This window comes from Gopherus flavomarginatus, chromosome 25 (genome assembly GCF_025201925.1).
Source record: "Gopherus flavomarginatus isolate rGopFla2 chromosome 25, rGopFla2.mat.asm, whole genome shotgun sequence".
Taxonomy (NCBI): domain Eukaryota; kingdom Metazoa; phylum Chordata; order Testudines; family Testudinidae; genus Gopherus; species Gopherus flavomarginatus.
In genome coordinates, this window is record NC_066641.1 from 7934165 (window position 1) to 7954557 (window position 20393).

The window sequence follows — 20393 nt, forward strand, 5'->3', positions numbered from 1 at the left end:
GAGTGGAGGGAGCAGTCAGGTGCGGGAGGGGGATCCCGGGAGGAGGGGGGCAGCAGGCTCTCAGGTGCGGGAGGGGGATCCCTGGAGGAGGGGGCAGCAGGCAGTCAGGTGTGGGAGGGGGATCCCCTGGGAGTGGAGGGAGCAGTCAGGTGCGGGAGGGGGATCCCGGGAGGAGGGGGCAGCAGGCAGTCAGGTGCGGGAGGGGGATCCCGGGAGGAGGGGGCAGCAGACAGTCAGGTGCGGGAGGGGGATCCCGGGAGGAGGGGGCAGCAGGCAGTCAGGTGCGGGAGGGGGATCCCGGGAGGAGGGGGCAGCAGACAGTCAGGTGCGGGAGGGGGATCCCGGGAGGAGGGGGCAGCAGGCTCTCAGGTGCGGGAGGGGGATCCCGGGAGGAGGGGGCAGCAGGCTCTCAGGTGCGGGAGGGGGATCCCGGGAGGAGGGGGCAGCAGGCAGTCAGGTGCGGGAGGGGCATCCCCTGGGAGTGGGGGGGAGCAGTTAGGTGCGGGAGGGGGATCCCAGGAGGAGGGGGCAGCAGGCAGTCAGGTGTGGGAGGGGGATCCCGGGAGGAGGGGGCAGCAGACAGTCAGGTGCGGGAGGGGGATCCCGGGAGGAGGGGGCAGCAGGCAGTCAGGTGCGGGAGGGGGATCCCGGGAGGAGGGGGCAGCAGACAGTCAGGTGCGGGAGGGGGATCCCGGGAGGAGGGGGCAGCAGGCTCTCAGGTGCGGGAGGGGGATCCCGGGAGGAGGGGGCAGCAGGCTCTCAGGTGCGGGAGGGGGATCCCGGGAGGAGGGGGCAGCAGGCAGTCAGGTGCGGGAGGGGCATCCCCTGGGAGTGGGGGGGAGCAGTTAGGTGCGGGAGGGGGATCCCAGGAGGAGGGGGCAGCAGGCAGTCAGGTGTGGGAGGGGGATCCCTGGGAGTGGAGGGAGCAGTCAGGTGCGGGAGGGAGATCCCGGGAGGAGGGGGCAGCAGGCTCTCAGGTGCGGGAGGGGGATCCCGGGAGGAGGGGGCAGCAGGCTCTCAGGTGCGGGAGGGGGATCCCGGGAGGAGGGGGCAGCAGGCTCTCAGGTGCGGGAGGGGGATCCCGGGAGGAGGGGGCAGCAGGCTCTCAGGTGCGGGAGGGGGATCCCGGGAGGAGGGGGCAGCAGGCAGTCAGGTGCGGGAGGGGGATCCCGGGAGGAGGGGGCAGCAGGCAGTCAGGTGCGGGAGGGGGATCCCGGGAGTGGGGGGGAGCAGTTAGGTGCGGGAGGGGGATCCCAGGAGGAGGGGGCAGCAGGCAGTCAGGTGTAGGAAGGGGATCCCTGGGAGTGGAGGGAGCAGTCAGGTGCGGGAGGGAGATCCCGGGAGGAGGGGGCAGCAGGCTCTCAGGTGCGGGAGGGGGATCCCGGGAGGAGGGGGCAGCAGGCTCTCAGGTGCGGGAGGGAGATCCCGGGAGGAGGGGGCAGCAGGCTCTCAGGTGCGGGAGGGGGATCCCGGGAGGAGGGGGCAGCAGGCAGTCAGGTGTGGGAGGGGGATCCCGGGAGGAGGGGGCAGCAGGCAGTCAGGTGTGGGAGGGGGATCCCCTGGGAGTGGAGAGAGCAGTCAGGTGCGGGAGGGGGATCCCGGGAGGAGGGGGCAGCAGGCTCTCAGGTGCGGGAGGGGGATCCCGGGAGGGGGGGGCAGCAGGCTCTCAGGTGCGGGAGGGGGATCCCGGGAGGAGGGGGCAGCAGGCTCTCAGGTGCGGGAGGGGGATCCCGGGAGGAGGGGGCAGCAGGCTCTCGGGTGCGGGAGGGGGATCCCGGGAGGAGGGGGCAGCAGGCAGTCAGGTGTGGGAGGGAGATCCCGGGAGGAGGGGGCAGCAGGCTCTCAGGTGCGGGAGGGGGATCCCGGGAGGGGGCAGCAGGCAGTCAGGTGCGGGAGGGGGATCCTGGGAGTGGAGGGAGCAGTCAGGTGCGGGAGGGGGATCCCGGGAGGGGGGGGCAGCAGGCTCTCAGGTGCGGGAGGGGGATCCCGGGAGGAGGGGGCAGCAGGCTCTCAGGTGTGGGAGGGGGATCCCTGGGAGTGGAGGGAGCAGTCAGGTGCGGGAGGGGGATCCCGGGAGGAGGGGGCAGCAGGCTCTCAGGTGCGGGAGGGGGATCCCGGGAGGGGGGGGCAGCAGGCTCTCAGGTGCGGGGAGGAGCAGGCAGGCAGCCCCGCCCCCACGGCCCCTTTGTGCGCTGCCCGCTCCCAGCCCCTCCTCCTCCTCCCCCTTCCCTGGAATCCTCAGACACTCTCCGCCTTGCAACAATGTAGCCAGCCCTGCGCGGCGCACAGCAGCGTGAAAAAGGTGCCGGCTGCGCTGATTGGCTGAGGCTCGCGGCCTGCCCCGCCCATTGGCGGCCGGGCCGAGCCCCGCCTCGGCCTCCTCCTAGCAGTGTAGGTTGCGCCTCCTGGCAAAAGCCGCCCCCTTCCCCTCCAGCGCCTGCAAATGCTGCTGCCGCCGCCGGGGCGGAGGGCGCGCTAGGGCCGGGGCCGCTGCAGGGCCGGGCCGGGCTGAGCCCCCGCTCCCCCCCCAGCCTGCGCGGGCGGCTCGGCTGCCCCCGGCCTGGGGGATCCGCTCGGGCCGGGAGCCAGGGGCCATGGCCGGGGCTGCCGCCCGCTGAATGTGCCCGGGGAGGCGCCGCCGGGCATGGGGAGCCGGGAGCGGGGCGGGCGCTGCTGCTAGCGGGGAGCTCGGCTCCGAGCGACCCCCCCACCGTCCCTCCCTCCCCGCCTCTTCCGCACAGCCGGGGTGAGTAGCCGGGGGAGGGGCTTTGGGAAGGGGTGGGGGGAGGAGGAAGTGGGGAAGCGGGGGGAGCAGATCGGCTGGCTGGGAGGACCGGAGTAGCGGGGTGACTGGGTAGGAGCTCAGTGGGGGAGAGGCTCACCCGGGGCGGGGGGCAGGGACCCATCCTGCGAGGCACATGGGGGGGGAGTGAATGGGGGCTGGGCCTTCACTTGACACATGCTGGTCTGGGGGGGCCACACCACAGCAAGCCTGTGATGAGAGCGGAAGCTAATTTGGGCTGGGGGGGGCCTCCTCTCTTTTGCACCCCCCGCCCTTCAGCGAGGGGCCACGCAGCATCTGCCCCAGTGTGACAGCAGCTCTGAATCATGGGGTGCGGGCCTGATCCTGGTGGGCAGCAGCCTCCGCCTGCTGGGATCTGGCTCCCTGGCTTCAGAGGGGTCTTGGGAGGGGCAGGGTGCCAGGGGCAGGACCCTGTGCCAGCTGAATGTCTCGCTTCCTTTTGTCAAGCGAATCAAGCTTTGCACGGGCCTGGCGTTAAGAGGCTGCTGCTAACAATAAGCAGTTAGGGAGAGCCCCGAACTGTTGGCAGACCCTGGGATTTGGTCTGTTCTTTGTACTCATCCCCCTGTGTCCACAGGCCGCTCCCTGCTCTCCAAGGGGGCTGCCCTGGCGGAGGTGCACAGTGGGGCTTAGAAAGAGAAGAAGCCAGTTTTGAAATCGATATTTCCTCTTTCTGACCTGGAGGTGGGAACTCTGCCCCGCCACAAGCCCTGAGAGTACAGGAAATCTAGGGCCCCCGTGGGGCTGCTTCTGGAACCCCTGAAAGGTGGGGTAGGGACCTCCACAGGCCTGCGCTATCCTACCCTGCCATTGGCATGATGCAGAAGCTGGCAATATGGCTCCTAACTGGATGGCTCGGTTATTTACTGGGTGTGTGCATGGGGGTGGGGGAGAGGTGTAGTTCCCCAGGCTGCCCTCTTTTAATATCATATCCATTTATCTCACACACACGCTTAACGCCTGTCAAAATCCTGTGCATCTGTTCCTGGGGAAGGTGATGCAGCAGAATTGCTTCTAGTTGATGTGGGAAGCCAGGGGGCCTCCTGCCGTGCTCCTCTGGGTGGATTATTCCAAAGCGGGGTGGGGGGAGAGGCAGATCGATGTTGACTTTTCCCAAAAGCCGGGAACACTCTGACTTCCCTTCAAATAGCCTGTGGTGATGCCTCTGCCCCATGTCTGTTGCAGGGGGTGCAGAATCAGGAAGGTGCTCACAGAGCAGGGGCAACAGTGCAGGCCCCTGGCAGTGCTTTCTCCTGCCCAGCTGAGTTTACTCCAGCAGACAGAGATGCCCTCTGCTGCGGGTGCCCCACTGGGGGAGGTAGCTGTTGGCAGGGCTGCTGGTGCGGAAAAGTGGAAGGAGCCCCTTGTTCTCCACCTCGCTTGCTGCTTTCTTGGCGGAGGTTGTCTCACGGCGTGTCTCAGCCTGCTGCTGCTCTTGTCCCAGCTCTGCAGGCTAAGGTGCCGTGTCCTGGCGCAGGGCCCGAGGACTGTGGTCTCTCTCCTTGCTCCGCTTTGCCTTCTCCACCGTGTCAGGATTGTTGTTTTCCTAGACAAGGGCTCTGCTTGCCTGGGAGAGGCCCTGTTTATCTGAACTGGCCTCGGGGAGAGGCTGCATTTCTAGCTAATGAAACACCAGAGCTCTGACTCCACCAGCCCGCTGACCTGAGGCTTGGCATCTCAGGATGATTGACTTGGGTGTCACGCTTGGAGCTGTGTTTTGGGGTCCTGTTCTTTATTTGTATTACAGTCGTGCTTAGAGACTCCACCTGAGACCAGGGCCTGAGGGGCTGTACGTACACAGATTATCCCTGCAGCATGGTCCAGTTGGTAGAGCACTGGGCTGGGACTTGGGAGACCTGGTTTCTGTTCCTGGCCTGCTGGGTGACTTCAGGCAAGTTACTTTGCTGCTCTGTGACTCAGTTTCCCCATCTGAAAAACAGGGAGAATGATACTGACCTTTGAACTCTACTGTTCAGAGGTGAGCGGTAGTGGTAGCATTAATAAAAAAGCTCGCGGTGCAAATAGAAAAGACAGACAAAGGGTGAGAGGGGAAACAGACGCAGAGAAGTGACTTGCCCAAGGTGGTGCAGCAGTGGCAGAGCTGGGGCTAGAACTGGTCTCCTGAGTCCTACTCCAGCGCCCTGGGTGCTGCTGGGCCGTGCTGTCTGACCTGCACATCCCCTAACCCAAGGCTTGGAGGAAGAGGTGACGGTGATTTAGGGACTGGAGAAAACACCTGCTGTGAAATAGTTGCCTGCCTGACAGGTGAAATGCCGTTAATCGCTTTACAGATGAGGGGCTGAGTTCGTCTTGCACACCGGGGGGGGGGGGGGGGGGTTCATCGCATCCCTGCGCTCCCCGCCCAGTTCTTTGTGTGCTGCCCTGTCATCCCCCTCTATTTTGGGGGCTCCCTGCAACCCCCCACAGCTCCTCCCTCATGCCAGGGACTGCCTCCCCTCCATTGTTCCTCCTTTATTTCCTATCTGGGTGGGAAGGGTATCCATGCTAACCTCTGTTGAGAGGATGGGCAGAGCCAACCTGGGGTGCTGGAATGTGTTAATGGCTGCCATCTGCCGGTGCTTTGATCTATAGACAATTACAGACCTGGTGGAAGCCGACTGATCTGCTAACTAGGTGCCAGGGGCTCCGCATGTCCTCTGTTTTTCCCCTTCCACTTCACCTATTTTTCCCCCAAATCCATAGGGATCTGCCCTATGGAAACCCAGGTCTCTGGCATTATTTTCGCAGGCCTTCCAAAGGGAGGAGGGTCTGTTTGGTGAGCAGCTCTCGTTTCCCGGACAAGCTCTTGTAAACCAGGAGTGCTTCACCAAGCCCTGGTGTCTGTTGCTTTCAGGCCACTGTGCCAGTCTGCCCAGCGCCTGGCAGGACGAGGGCCTGGTCCTTGATGCTACGGTCAGAAAAAGAAATAATAATGGTAGCAGATTCTGCTTTCCTTACAACTGTACCCTGCCGGCCCATTACAGCCCCTTGCATCAGAACTGGCTGGCGACCCCGGCGCCCTCTGACTAGCACGTGGGGCTGGTTTGGAACGGTCCAAATGTGGTTATGGGCGGAGGTGTGGCCTGGTTGGGATGTGGGCACTGGCCATGCACCGGTGCCGGGAAACAGAGCCTCCTGGGTCCCCTGTCGCTGATCTAGTCCGTCTGTCCCCCTCTGGCCTGTGCAGGGTTGTCTCTGTGGTATGTTCTCACATGAGCCGCCGGATGGGGCTTCCCTGCATGGCCGAATGGGCAGTGGGCGCTCTCGAGTGGGTTTTGACGGTGATCTCAAGCGCTCACTTTGTTTTTCTTCTTGTCCGTGCAGCGGCCTCCCAGCCTGGCCTGGGCTATGTGCGTTCCAAGCGTCTTTTCCACTAGCGTTTGCAAATGAAAATGGAGGAAATGTCTTTGTCTGGCCTGGATAACAGCAAGCTGGAGGTAAGCGGGAGTGAGCCGGGACCTGCAGGACTTCAGAGAGCCACGTTCCCTTGGTGAATCCTTCCCGCCATCCTGACCTTAGGATTTAATGAGTCCGTTTTACTCTGTGCAGAATTGTCCCCTTCTCGCGCCGTGCAGCAGGCAGATCTGCTGGCTGATCAGTGAGCAAGGCGTGTCTTTGCCACTCCTCTCAGCCCTGCAGAGCCAACGGGATTCCAGGCTGCATTAGCCACAGCCTGAGCACAGCTGCATGGATGCAACCCTGGGGATGCAAGGGATGGCGGGGCTAGAATTTATTACTGGGGGTGATGCTGGAAAGAGCCAAGCCTGACTCGTGGGTCCTGAAATACCAGGAATGTGGATTCCTATAGTGCTGGCCTCTGACCCCTTTATGGTGCACCCAAGGGGAGGGATGTGGCGAATCGCTGGGAAACCAACGACACTAGGTCAGAGGGGGTGGCAGAGGGAACGCCAGGGAAACCGAATTCTGCACCTTGCCTAAGGAAGAGGAAAGAACGGGCCCACAGCTTTACACGTGCGCCCAGGGCTGTCCTGGGGAAAAACCTGTTGTCTTGTTGGAGTGGGGTCAGCCTTGCAGTGGGCAATGCCTGCTGGATTCCTATGGAGAGGAGGGACCCCTCTTTCAGGGTGCAGGTGCGGAGTCTCTCTTCCTCCTTGCAGTGTTAGTGAGGAAGCAGCCATGTGTCCAGGTCTAACTGGAAGCCATGGATGGGGGGCGTGGGCATCCACCTCATTGGGCCCCCGATTCTGCCCGTACTGAGCAGACCCCTCTAGAAGGGGAAGAGGCTGGGTTTGCAGCAGGACTTGGGTACATCCAGACCGTGCAACTTCATCCCAGAAGGAGGAAGATCGAGCCAGAAGGCTGCTGTCTTGTGGGGAGAGCTGAGAGACATGAGACTTCCCAGGGTAGCTCCTCTGTGCCTGCTTCTGCCCCTTCTGTTGCCTTCTGGGGGAAGAGAGCAGGGAAAGCTCCCTGATCCCAGATCCCCCTCTCCCTGCCACCACCTCCATGGCTGAGGGTAAAGCAGCGACAGCCTCGGGTGGGAGACCACGTGCAGCTGGGCCCTGCATAGCCACCAGTGGGTGCCTGCTCCAGCATTGTGTTTGCTGGGATGGACAGAAAACACACTCGGGAAAGGTGGCAGCAGTTGCTCTGGGATACAGTGCAAGGGGAGAGGGGGTGAGTAGGGGGCAGTTAAGCTCCTCGCAGTCGGACCCACTAGGTATATAAAATGTTGCAGTCTCAGGCAGCATGGGGTGGCTGTCATGGCATGGGCTGTTGAAAATGGCAGGGGGGTAATTTCACCTGGAGGGATGTAATCGAGTCTCCCTCCCTGCTGCTTCTCACCGGCTCTGTTGGGCCCCAGGCCATCGCTCACGAGATTTACACGGACCTGGTTGAAGACGCCTGCCTGGGGCTCTGCTTCGAGGTGCATCGGGCAGTCAAGTGTGGTTACTTCTTCCTGGACGACACGGACCCCGACAGCATGAAGGATTTCGGTGAGTTCCCTCTAGGGCCCCTTTCCTGCTCCCTTCCCCCTCCTCGGGCTTAAGGGGGGCAGAACCGGGTGGAGCATTCTAGGAGGATTTAAAGGGACATGCCAACTTGGCTCTCTAGAAATGGCGAACTGAAAGCTGGGATCCGTTTTCTGATGAGGTCCCTTCAGATGGCAAAGCCTGATGCTTCCAGAAATGCCCTTGAAGGTCACTTTGAGTCTGGTCTGCTCCCTCGTTGAGCTTTGAAAGGGCCTGTTTAGCAAGCGAAAGACGGAGCTACCGTAGCTACTCAGCGACAGGGTGAACTGGCCAGACGCGCAGGGCGGGTCCATGCGCGGAGTGAGCAAACTTGGAAAAGACGGGGGATCCAGGGAACCATCCTGGGTCAGATCAATGGTCCGTCTTGACCAGTGGCTCTCAACCTTTCCAGACTGCTGGATCCCTTTCAGGAATCTGCTTTGTCTTGCGTGCCCCCGGGTTGTGCCTCACTTAAACTACTTGCTGACAAAATCAGACCTAAACATACAAAAGTGTCACAGCCTCTAGTACTGAAAAATTGCTGACTTCTTCATTTTTATCATATAATCAAATCAATCAATTGGAATAGGAATATTGTCCTTACGTTTTGGTGTATAGAGAGCAATATAAACAAGTCATTATCTGTGTGAAACTTTAGTTTGGTACTGGCTTTGCTAGTGCTTTTTATGTAGTCTGTTGTAAAACTAGGCAAATATCTAGGTGAGTTAACATACCCCCCGGAAGACCTCTGCGTACCCCGGTGGAGAACCACTGATCTAAACCAGTATCCTGTCCCTGACCTTGGCCAGCACCAGCTGCTTCAGAGAAAGATGCAAGAAACCGCTGCAGGGGGCAGTTACGGGATAACCTGCCCACGAGGAAAATGTTTTCCTGACCCCTGTTCATTAGAAGCTCCTTTCTGCCCTGGAGCGGGAGGCTTGTCTTATAATCCTTGTTTTCCTCCAACTCCTATGAGTTAGGCCTTGGCTATGCATAAGAATTGTACCGCTTGCACTAGACGCTTAAGGGGCTGCAGCCTGCCTCGTATGCATGCAGCGATCCCGGTGTAAAGCTGCCGTAGATAAACTCATTGACTTTAAGGTCAGCAGGGACCATTATGATCATCTAGTCTGACCTCCTGCACAACGCAGGCCACAGGATCTCACCCACCCACTCCTGTTACAAACCCCTAACCTGTGTCTGAGTTATTGAAGTCCTTGAATCGTGGTTTGAAGACCTCAAGGTGCAGAGAATCCTCCAGCAAGTGACCCGTGCCCCACGCTGCAGAGGAAGGCGAAAAACCTCCAGGGCCTCTGCCAGTCTGCCCTGGAGGAAAATTCCTTCCGGACCCCAAATATGGCGATCAGCTAAGCCCTGAGCATGTGGGCAAGACTCACCAGCCAGACACCCAGGAAAGAATTCTCTGTAGTAACTCAGATCCCCCCCATCTAACATCCCATCACAGACCACTGGGCATGTTTACCTGCTAATAATCAAAGATGAATTAATTGCCAAAATTAGGCTGTCCCATCATACCATCCCCTCCACAAACTTATCAAGCTTAGTCTTGAAACCAGATATGTCTTTTGCCCCCACTGCTCCCCTTGGAAGGCTGTTCCAGAACTTCTCTTCTGATGGTTAGAAATCTTCGTCTAATTTCAAGTCTAAACTTCCTAGTGTCCAGTTTATACCCATTTGTTCTTGTGTCCACATTGGTACTAAACTTAAATAATTCCTCTCCCTCCTTGATATTTATCCCTCTGATATATTTATAAAGAGCAATCATCCTCCCTCAGCCTTCTTTAGCTTAGGCTAAACAAGCCAAGCTCTTTGAGTCTCTTTGATTCCTCGGATCATCCTAGTAGCCCTTCTCTGTACCTGTTCCAGTTTCAATTCATCCTCCTTAAACATGGGAGACCGGAACTGCACACAGTATTCCAGATAAGGTCTCCCCAGTATAATGGTACTAACAGCTCCTTATCTTTGCTGGAAATCGCTCGGCTGATGGGTGTAGCTGATCAGGTTCAGGAAGAGAAGAAGTTGTGCGAGCAGTTTCACTGTCTCCGCACCAGGGCTCGCACCAATGTAACGAGGCTGGTTAAAATTTGCACGCCGTAGTTGTATCAGTACAAAACCTGTGAGTTGCTCAGGCTGCAGAGTGGCCTGCGGGATGTGGTGTTGTGCCAGGTACAGACATCAGAGAAAGGCAGCGGTTTTCAAACCGCTGGAGTCCCTCTGAGCCAGAGGTGGGCAAACTACGACCGACGGGATCGTCCTGCCTGGCCCTCGAGCTCCCGGCCAGGGAGGCTTGCCCCCGGCCCCTCCCCCGCCACTGTGCGGTTGGGGGGCTCTGGGGGGGGGCAGTCGGGGCAGGAAACGGGGTGGTTGGATGGGGCAGAAGTTCAGGGGGTGGTCAGGGAAAGGGAACTGGGGACGGTGTTGTATAAGCATGGGAGTCCTGGAGTGGCCTGTCAGGGCAGGGGTATGGATAGGGGTCAGGAGACGGGGAACGGGGGGGGTTGGATAGGCGTGGGTCCCAGGGGGCAGGGGTGTGGATAGGGGTTGGGACAGTCAGGGGACTGGGAGCAGGGGGGTTGGCTAGGGGATGGGGTCCCGGGGGGGCAGTTAGAGGCGAGGGTCCCAGGAGGGGGCGGTTAGAGGACAAGGAGTTAGGGGGTTGGATGGGCTGAGGGTTCGGAGTGGGGGTAGGAAGTGTGAGGAATGGATAGGGGGTGGGGGCCAGGCTGTTTGGGGAGGCACAGCCTTCCCTACCGTGCCCTCCATACGGTTTTCCAATCCCAGTGTGGCCCTCAGGCCAAAAAGTTTGCCTACCCCTGCTCTAGACCGTCGCTCGTTGTTTCTGGCATTGCAGCTGGTCCAGGCAGCTGCGTGGCTCGGCTGATCAGCGCACTCACTTCCTGGGTTCCATGCCACAGAGCGACGGGCCCGGAGGGGAGAGGGGGGAAATGCCGAAGGAATCTGCCAGTCTTCACTGACTGTGTCTTTATAAAGCGTGACGTATTTGCAGTCAGGTTGGGCTCCTGTGCTGGTCCCACTTCACCCTCTTCCTGACATGAAGTGAGAAACTGGTTTAAAGAGAGATTCCCAAGTGTGCCGCTTCATATTGGGTTATGCAGAAACCTTAATGCGCTCAACCAACTCGGGGCGGTGGGGGGGCCGGCTTGGTTTGGGTAGCAGAGGGTCAGACAATAGAGATGTATCTAAACCTCAGACTTGGGCTTTCGGTGAAACTTTCATTTGCCTGACAAAATCTAGGGCAAAGTCACCTGAAGGCATCAATACGTGCATGGCATTGGCTGTGCTAATAGGATCTGTCTTTCTTGGGGGTGGGGGCTCTTGCAGGAAAACCACTGTATTTCTGTAGTGGGGGGGAAGGGGCTGTCTGGGGACTGGCTCTTAAACTGACCTTGTTAGTGGGGGTGGAAGGGGAGTTTTTGTTGTAATCAGAAAAGTGACTGTGTAAAAACAGCCTCTTCTCAGCACACAGCTCCTTGGGGTCCCAGCTGCTGATGTTACTGAAACAAACCTGTCATTTTCCCTGCGACTGCCGCAGGAGAGGGAGCTGGAGTGGATTCTGCCACCCTACTGCTGCATATCTGTATTGGCGTACGAGCCCCGACTGAGCTTGGGCTCTGGAGCAGCACTTTTCCAGTTCGGCTTTGGGGGGCCCCCTCTTGCCTTGGTTTCCCCTCCCTCCCCAGTTAATCTTGGGAGGCTGGTTTCTGCCAAGACGCTCTGGAGGGTTACTCAGCCTAGCCAGGCCTTTCCAGTAGCCCTTTCCTGGCTGTACTTCCTGTGCTCACTTGCAAGGCTTCCCTGGTATCCTTGGCAGGCCTGGTTGGTCATCACGTGCTCCCCATCCCACGGCCCTTGCTTTTATCCTGGCTAAGCCCAGCATGCATGTGGCAGAGCCCCACCCCCTTAGAGGGCCAGCTCATCCTGCGACTGGCCCCCGTGGTGCCAGGTGCTGTACGTATTCCCAGGTGGAGTTGGATGCCTAGAGAAATCATTGCTGTGTGTCCTGAGGCTGCTCAGAGTCCGTGGGAGCAGGGGGCTCTCGGTATCTCTAGGGCTTGCTGTTGAGGCGGGTGAAACTTGGGCTGTCGCGGAGCCTCTCCGAGCAAGCTGGAGCGTTGTGCGGTGGGTGTGAGGGCTCAGGGACGTGGCAGTGGACGCGGCTGGGCCCCCCGGGGGAGGTGGGCCGTGCCTGCCCCGTGGCACCAGAAGAGCTGACGCTTGTGCTCCCCTCTTTCTCAGAAATCGTGGACCAGCCCGGCGTGGATATCTTCGGCCAGGTCTACAACCAGTGGAAGAACAAAGAGTGTGTGTGTCCCAACTGCAGCCGCAGCATCGCTGCCTCCCGCTTTGCCCCCCACCTGGAGAAGTGCCTGGGGATGGGCCGGAACAGCAGCCGGATAGCCAACAGGAGGTGAGGGCTGGGAGACCGGACCGCGAAGGGGTCGTGGACACTGAGCCCGCCCCCTGCAATGCGTGTTTCCCCGCTCGGGGGAACCGAGGCCTGGGGAAACTTAGCAGGGCGTTCTGGTGAGTCTGTGGCAGGACTGGGTGTGGAACCCAGGAGTCCTGACTTAACCACTAGGCCACTCTTCCTTCTCTGAGCTGGGAACAAAACCCAAGAGTCTCGATCCTCTTCGTTTGCTAACTGCTGGCCCCCGCCCCCCTCCCAGAATCAGGAACAGAACCCAGGAGTCCTGACGCCTATTTCCCTAATTGCAATTAAATTTTTTTTGTAAAAACTTAACATTTTTTAAACTTCCATGCACCGTGTTTAGCCCCCTGCCCTCCCCCCCATGCAGTTGGCTTGTTGCTCAAGACGCTCCCTCCTCCTCTGCTGATCTCTGTGGATGTGGAGTTTTGTGGGGTGACTGGGTGTCCCTCTACCTCTGGCCGTCTGCTGAGGGGTGGGGGGCAGGCCTCCGGAGCCAAGCGCCCTCATGTCTGTTCTCTCCCCCTACCCCCCTCCAACAGGATCGCCAGCAGCAACAACATGAACAAATCCGAGAGCGACCAAGAGGACAACGACGACATCAACGATAACGACTGGTCCTACGGCTCGGAGAAGAAAGGTAGCAAGGGTGGGGGTGGAGGTGCAGGGCGAGTGGGTGGGACATTCCTTTACCGATAAGGAGCTGGATCACCCCACTCCTGACACCCAGTAGGCTGGGCTGTGAGACACCTCCCTGGGGAGCCATGGTGAGGGGCAGCGTGAGAGGTAACAGGGTTCCTACCCCCACATACCTTAAGCCTGGCACCCCCACTGAGGGGCCTGCCCGTGACTTGCTCATCAGTGGGGCAGATGTTGGTCCCAGCCCCTCGTGCCCAAGGTCACAGCGGGGGGTCTGGAGCAGAGCCAGGAAGTGATCCCCAATCTCCTGAGTCCCAGCTCACAGCTGCCACCACAAGCCTGTCTTGTCTCTCCCTGGGGGGGCTGGGAAATAATCTCGCATAGCTCCCCGCTTGGGAGTGGTCTTTATATGGCCTCTTTCCGGTGCCCCCCTGGCTTTGTGTTCTGTCCCCTGCACTCCAGCCCATCTCTACCACTTACCCAATGGCCTCGGGCAGCCGGCTGAGCTGGGGAGTCTCTTGGCCACGTGGATACCAGGCCGAGAGGCGCATTAAGTACCTGGCAGAGTGAGAGAGACTGTGGCTGTGTTTTGTGCCCCTCGGGAGCCACCTAGCCTGCCTGAAGCCCTTGGAGGAGCAGGGCTGCGGCAGAGTGGTGGTGCGGGCTGGTGCCGAAAGGGTTAAAGCAAAGCAGCTTGGGGTTTGGCTTTTGGTCCCATCCCCATTTCCCACCCTGCTCTGATGGCCCTGGGCTCTCCTGCCCCTGGAGGGACGGGCGCCGAGGTTGGTTTGGATGTTGTGATGGTGGCACTATTCAGGCTAAAGAACATTATTCCTTTCTCCTCCCTTCCTAGCAAAGAAGAGGAAATCCGATAAGGTACGTTCTGGGTGGGCGAGGGAATGTGGGGTCGGAGGAGGAGAACCATCAGCTGTGAGCTCTGGGACACAGGCTGGTGTCAAGTGTGTGAGGTCTGCAGGGTATGGACTGGCAGCGGGGCAAGGGAAGGTTGGCCCGGGAGTGTGGCTCTGCCCAGATCTGCATGCCCCATGGTGTCTCTAGTGCCCATCCCGGGTGCAGGGAGCGGCCAGCAGCTCGGCTCATTGCTTGCTGCGGGGGGACGCCATGATCCATTTGCACCTGTGGCCGCATCAGGGAGCGAGACTTTCCGTGTGCGCTGCCCCAGTGCTTTCTGCTGTGGTGGCCAGGGCCAGTTCCCTCCATGGGTCTGCAGCGCCTTGGCACAGGCTGCTCTGGGAGGCCACCTGCTCCCATGAACATTGCTAGTTAGCGCCATGTTTGCACGGCTGGCTCTGTCAGGGAGGAGCGGGGAAGAGGGATAAGTGGGGTAAATGGGGGGTGAGTTGCAGTCTAGTTCCTAGAGAGTGAAGGAAGCTGTTAGGGGTACGAGGACACAGCAGCTCTGCTAAAAGGGGAAGCCCCCGGTGTCAGCAGCTGGCTCACTGGCCCCTTTCGTTCTGATCCCAGGTGCGTGCGTTCCCTTGAATAACGAGGGTGAGGATTGTGGGTGTGAATGACCAGATTCTAGGGGCTGGCAGCTGGCTGTTCGTATCCATGGGGCTGGGCAGGGAAGGGGACGGGCAAGGTGCATTCAGACTCCGCTTCATTCTTCCTCTTCCCCAAAGCATCTGTGTCTGTCTTATTCCAGAACCCCAACTCGCCCCGGAGATCGAAATCCTTAAAACACAAAAATGGTAAGCGGCCAGGGGGCGGGGCACCTCGGCGATGGGGGCGGGTCTTAGGCCAGCTGGCTCTGCCTGGGGCTGGTGCTCCCCACTGCCGTGGTTTGCCAGACGCCTCTTGCCGCTGCCCTGCACCTCTCCTAGCCTTTCCCAAATGCCTCCGCTGCCCTTTCACTGACTTCCTTTTTCCTTCCTTGCCCAGCTGGAGGCTCTGCCGTTGCTCGCTCCGCTGTTCCCGACTCCTCCTCTGCATGCTGGGTCCTCCATCCCCCCCCTTCCCTCCATGCCCTCTTCTCATAGGCCTCTCTCATGCCCCCTAAACCTGCTTCTGGGAGCCCCTCCCAAGCTTCCCACACACACACCCCTGTGCCTGGCTGAGACAACGGTCCCTGGGGCAGGGACTGGCTTCCTAGGGGCTCCGTCCAGCACCCTGGGGATGCACGCTGGGCTGCCCGAGCAGAGGCTGCTCGGTGGCTCTCCAGGCTGCGGGCAGGGAGGGTGGGAGCATGGCTGGTGCTGGAGTCCCCATTTCTCCCTTTGCCTGAAGTGACAGGTGGCCGCGTCACACGTCTCACCATCTCATCCTCTTTTCAGGGGAGCTCAGCGGGAACTCGGATCCCTTTAAGGTGAGTGTAGGTGTGAATCCATGTCGGGGGGGGGACAGCATGGCCCAGTGGTTAGAGTGCTGGCCTGTGACTCAGAAGACCTGGACTCTATTCCCAGGTCTGCCACTAACTTGCTGGGTGACCACAGACAAGTCACCTCCCCTCCCTGTGCCTCAATTCCCCTCGCGCCCCTCATCTGATGTATTTAGATTTGAAGTGCTCTCAGGCCGGGGCTGGTTTCCACAGCTCTGGGGCCCTGATCGGGGTTAGGCGGTAGAGTGATCTCACGCGACGCTTGTGACATTCGGTCACCCTCGTGTCTCCCTGCAGTACAGCAACTCCTCTGGAATCAACTACGAAACGCTGGGTCCCGAGGAGCTCCGCTCGTTGCTCACCACGGTGAGTAGCCCCTTGGGACGGAGCTCTCCCGGCGACGGAAAGGAGTCTCGCCCTGCTTGGGAGCCAGGGCTCCTGGGTTCTGTCCCTGCTGACCTGCGTTGTGGCCTGACAGCGCGGCTCTGCAGTTGCTGCATGGCTTTTCCACTCTGCTTGGGGCTTCAGCAGTACAACTAGCCAGGGAGTGCAGGAAACATTGCTAGGTTGCTCCAAGGCTCCTGAGAGTCAGTCGTTCCTGCTCGCGGGATACAGAGCCCATGAGTTAGGGTCCAGGGAGTTTGTCCAAGTAAAAATCCCCACACCTCCTTCGCCATCCCCCGGAGTTTTTCGCTGGTATCTTCAATATCAGCCTGGAGCTAGGAAGCATGTGATAAACTTGCAGCTACATTGACTGCCCTCAGCTTCCTGACTGCATGGGATGGGGGTCTTGGTTACTCCTGTCTCTGGAGTCTCCCCTCAGCCCTTCCTCTTGGGCACTGCTCCTTGTTCAAATGCTGCCTACCTCCGATGCAGTTGACCTGCCTCTGCAGCAATGAAATTGATGTCTTGCGGCTTACCCCTGCCGCTGTTACCTGCTGGGCTGGGAATAGCAGCAGCAAAACTGACCAGTCTAGTTGGTTTCACGCTGCAGTTGCTTGGGGAATACTCTTACCAGCAGCAGCAGAGGCACTGGGGCTGCCCTGCTGCAGACTAGGGAAGACGGGCCTGCATTGAACCATAGATGGAAGGTTGCCCTGGGGAGTGAAATCTTTCAAGCTCTGTGCTGCCCCCAGAACCAGGGGGCAGGGCTGCCCAGAGGATTCAGGGGGCCTGGGACAAAGCAATTTCGGGGGCCCCTTCCCTTAAAAAAAACAACAACAAGTTGCAATACAATATTCTTGTGGGGGCCTGGGGCAAATTGCTTCACTTGCCCCCCCCCTCTGGGCGGCCCTGCCAGGGGGAACATTGTGTTTCTGGTTGCCAAGGAAGGTCCCATGTTAAGGGTGTTTGAAAACCCCACGTAGCCATACCTCTGCGCTGGGACACCTCCGGCTGCTCACCCCGTCTGTTTTCTCTCTAGCAATGTGGAGTGATCTCTGAACACACCAAGAAGATGTGCACCAGGTGAGAGCTCCGCCTTGGGTCTGTGTGTCCTACTCGGGGACTCTCCGAAAAGTTTGCTCAGGTGGCTTGGCCTCACTGCAGCCTGGGACTGCATGGTGGGGGGTCATCTCCTCCTGTCCTAGGAGCAGCTGTTGCTGAGTTACTGGCAAGAATCACCCCCCCACTCACTGCCCAAGCATGACTTTCCGGGATGCAGGGAGGCAGCTGGTGAACAAGGGTAGGGCTGGAAAGTACATGGAAGGGGAACAAAAGCCACTGTGCGCTCCAGGCCTCTGAACTCCTGTATCCCCCCCCCCGCAGGTCTCTGCGCTGCCCCCAGCATACAGACGAGCAGCGGAGGTCAGTCAGGGTCTACCTCCTTGGACCCGCTGCGTAAGTGCGATCAGACAAAGGGGAGCCGAGGCATGCCCACGGGAGATGGAAAAGGCTCCTGGGCCTGCTGCCTCCAGGCCGGGCTATACAGGGCCAGCTCTCTGGGCCCCGGCGGGCTCGTCTTGAGGAGACATTTAACGAGGCCCTGGCGTGGTGTCTCTGGACCTCAGCCGAGTGCAGGCAGGAGGGGCAGCAACTCCCTCAGAGCGTGAGGCCCTGGGCCCCAGGTCTCTTGGGGACTTTGCTCAGTACCATGTGGGTGGCCCTGGGGAATGTCTGTCCCAGGTTGGAGGCAGGTGATTGAGACATGGGACAGTAGCCCAGGAAGGCACACAGAGGGGAGAGGTTTCGGAGACTGGCTGTTGGTGGGGGCTTGGTTCCTGGAAGGAGGGAGTCTGTTCCAAGCAGGAGGTGGGGTGGTGGGGGCAGCAGAAGGCTTGACACAGTGTGAGGAGAGAAGAGCTGATTCTGGAGGGCTCTAGGGAGCAGCAGGAGGACCTGAGGGCAGGGCTGTGCAGGAGCTGGGCAGGGCTGCTCTGGCCTCTCCGCTTCCGCCACAGCCAAAACCCAGCTCTGAGGGCCTGCCTGGTGGGGGGGGGCCCCTTTGAGGAATGCTAAGAACCAAAGCACCCTTGTTTGTGCCTCCACCCCAAAACAAATGGAACAGCAGAAGTCGGGGGGGGGGGGGCTGCACCTGCCAGGCACATCTCCTCCCCCTGAGACCTCGCTGGCCCCATCTGACTGCTCACTTCACGCTGCAGGAGAACCCATTGCCTTGTGGGGCGCAGGCTCAGAAGCAGTATGTGGGGTGGGTGTGGGGAATTGCTCGTGCAGCTAAGGGATGTGTGGAAGGCTGTGACCCCTCTCCTGTGTGCCCCCCTCAGCTCGCTCCCAGAAGCAGAGGGCAGTGTGGAAAATGAGGGCTTTGACATGTCGGAGAGCCAGGCCATCATGAGCCGGCTGCAGTGGGACGGCTCCTCGGACATCTCACCCTCCGACTCAGCCTCCTCGAAAGCAAGTAAGAACTGGGGCCCGGGGGTGGGGTCTCAGCTGGCTGCCAGAGTCCTGGGAGAAGTGCCCTGAGGAATTGGGGCAGCTCTCCGGTCCACCGTGCCCTCGAGAGAAGGGGCAGGCTGCCCTCCCTCCCCCCAGTTTGTAGGGAAACCCCTCTGCTTTCCCCACAACTTGCTTTCTGAGTCTCTGGGGAGTGGGGCTTTTCCCTTGGGGGGGCCCCCGTGGCTCACGTTCCCTCTTCTCCCTTCGGCCCAGGTACGAACAACTCGGAGTCGCGTAAAACCAAAAAGAAGAAGCCGCACCTGAGCCTGGTGGGGGGCACGCCGGGGCTCAGCTCCAGCAAGAAGAAGAAACCCAAACCGCCTGCGCCCCCCACTCCTAGCATCTACGATGACATCAACTGAGGGGCGGGCGGCGGCCCCTGCACCGGGCCTGTCCTGAGTCTGATCACACCCGGGGGAGCCAGGCGATGCCTCTTACCCCCTGCGCTATTGACTGACGAGAGAGGACCCGTCTCCGGGAATCGGACTGCGTGGATGCAGGGGGCACCTGTCTCCAGGAGGGGGTGCTGTGGAGCTGGAGGACGTCACTGCCTGTGGGGATTGGGGGGCATGGCTGACATGTCCTTTCCCCCATGTCTATTTATTCTGTAATTTTTTTTTTTTTACTGGATGTCCAATCATGACTATACGGTGACGTCTGTCGCTCGGCAACACTAGAGACGGGTGTGCGTGTGTGTGGGGGGACTCAGCGGATACCACCCTGGGCCTTGAAGGGAGGCACCGGAGGGGGGGGTTGCAGGAGCCAGGGCGTGCCAGCCCTGCAGCCTCCCTGCCTGCTCTCCCCGACGAGCTGAAAAGTCGGGGGATCTGAGGGGAGGAAAAGGCCCCAAGTCTTGTCCCTTCAGAGCCACCTCCTCCAGGGAGCCGGGTGCTGGCTTCTGAGGAGGAGCTGGTACAAGGGTCAATGCCAGGGGCCCAGGGCCTCTGCTTTCAGGGCAACACAGGCCTTCCCTTTTACTTCTGTCATGTGACTTCTGGCTGGGCCTTGATTTGGCATTTGGGAGGGTGGATGTTTCCTCCTTCCTTCTGCCCCCAGGTAGGGAGGGGGCTGGCTGGTGCCAGGTCAGCGCGCCAGAGCAGAGGGGGAGATCTGATGGCTCTGCTGTGGCACGGTGGCCGTGTGCCAGCCTTGCTCTGTGCGGGTGCTTGCTGGTCGGGCAGGCCCCAGAGCGGGCACCTGTCAGGGCGCTGTGTGAGGACTGCGGGGTACGGGGAGGCTGGATGGTAACACACATTCCTGTGGGGTCCCCCTCAGCCGGCTGTACCTCCTGACATGGGGAAGTGCCCTGGCTGGGCTTGCGGCTGCTTGGCTCCGTGGTGTTGCTGGCACTTGTTCTGCCATCTCTGTCTGGGGGGATGAGGCTGCTGTGCGGCAGGGTCCCCCATCACCGTGCTCTGCTTTGCCTAGTGTTGTCCTGGGACTCCGGTCGTACCCTGTGATTGGAGAGAGCTGCTGGCTGGGGAAATGTTGGGACCCTCCTGCCGCTGCTACAGTGGAAGGTGGCAGTGGGGCCCGTGACACATCCTTGCTAGGCTCTTTACCGGGCCAGTGTTCTCGCTCCCCACACGGCACCGGTCTCTGAGCAGCAAGGCTGGTGCTGGAATGATTCACTGCTTTAAAAACAAACCGGGGGGGAATCCCCAACTGGGGGAGAGCTTAGCCCCCTCCCCCTTCCCTGCCTTCCATCTCCCCTCCCCTTGAGCTTTCGGAAGGGACGAGTGAGTGTCCACTGAATCACATTGCTTGGGCTGCTCTTTGCTAGAGACAAGCTCCTTCCCCTGCACACTCTGAACGTGCTAAGCGTGGCCCAGGCCCCATTTTCGGGGCAGGATCTCCCCCCCCGGACACATGGTGCTTCCTGCTGACTTGGAAAACCGAATGCTTCAATTTTGGAGGTGTCTTTATTTTCCTCTCATTGCTGAGTGGCCCCTCTGGGCTTCTGATCTTCCTGGGGCTTCTTGTCACCAGGAACCAGACCCCGAGTGGGCTTCTCCTGTTGGTCTTGTGGGTCTTCTGTCTGTCTTGAATTTTCCATCTCTGCAACTCTCAGCCAGCTGGGCCGTGCCGCCCGTGTGTGCAGAGCAAAACTCCCAGGGGACGGAGACCCGAGCTGGCTCCTTTTTGTTTCTTCTAGGCCTTTCTGTGATTTTTTTGTTGTTGCGGTCAGGGGAAGAATTCAAGTGGTGGTTGGCTTCTGAGCCTCTTGTTAATGGTGACAAGCGGTGGTGCGGGCCTGCTCGGCAGAGAACCTCTCTG

General features: G+C 60.0%; 1 protein-coding gene across 2 annotated transcripts; it reads left to right on the top strand.

Annotated features, from left to right (window-relative positions):
* Nucleotides 1–2611: 2611 nt before the first annotated feature.
* Nucleotides 2612–19248, top strand: ATXN7L3 (ataxin 7 like 3). 2 transcript variants are annotated; one of them, XM_050934734.1, is made up of 13 exons: nucleotides 2614–2746; nucleotides 6128–6240; nucleotides 7629–7761; nucleotides 12055–12226; nucleotides 12787–12884; nucleotides 13737–13759; nucleotides 14550–14595; nucleotides 15178–15209; nucleotides 15519–15587; nucleotides 16645–16688; nucleotides 16989–17060; nucleotides 17945–18078; nucleotides 18330–19248. In XM_050934734.1, exons 2-13 carry the CDS (start codon nucleotides 6190–6192, stop codon nucleotides 18476–18478), a joined length of 1023 nt encoding a protein of 340 aa, XP_050790691.1. In that variant the 5' UTR covers nucleotides 2614–2746; nucleotides 6128–6189; the 3' UTR covers nucleotides 18479–19248. The 2 variants fall into 2 exon arrangements, with proteins under 2 accessions (XP_050790692.1, XP_050790691.1); XM_050934735.1 differs by lacking the exon at nucleotides 16989–17060 and having other exon boundaries at nucleotides 2612–2746.
* The last annotated feature ends 1145 nt before the right edge of the window (nucleotides 19249–20393 follow it).

What these genes read in the sequence shown, in the direction of transcription:
- ATXN7L3 (XM_050934734.1), top strand. Translation starts at nt 6,190, where the DNA reads ATGAAAATGGAGGAAATGTCTTTGTCTGGCCTGGATAACAGCAAGCTG. An exon ending in AGCCGGATAGCCAACAGGAG is followed by an intron (nt 12,227 to 12,786) that starts GTGAGGGCTGGG and finishes CCCCTCCAACAG; the next exon opens with GATCGCCAGCAGCAACAACA. An exon ending in AGAAGAGGAAATCCGATAAG is followed by an intron (nt 13,760 to 14,549) that starts GTACGTTCTGGG and finishes GTCTTATTCCAG; the next exon opens with AACCCCAACTCGCCCCGGAG.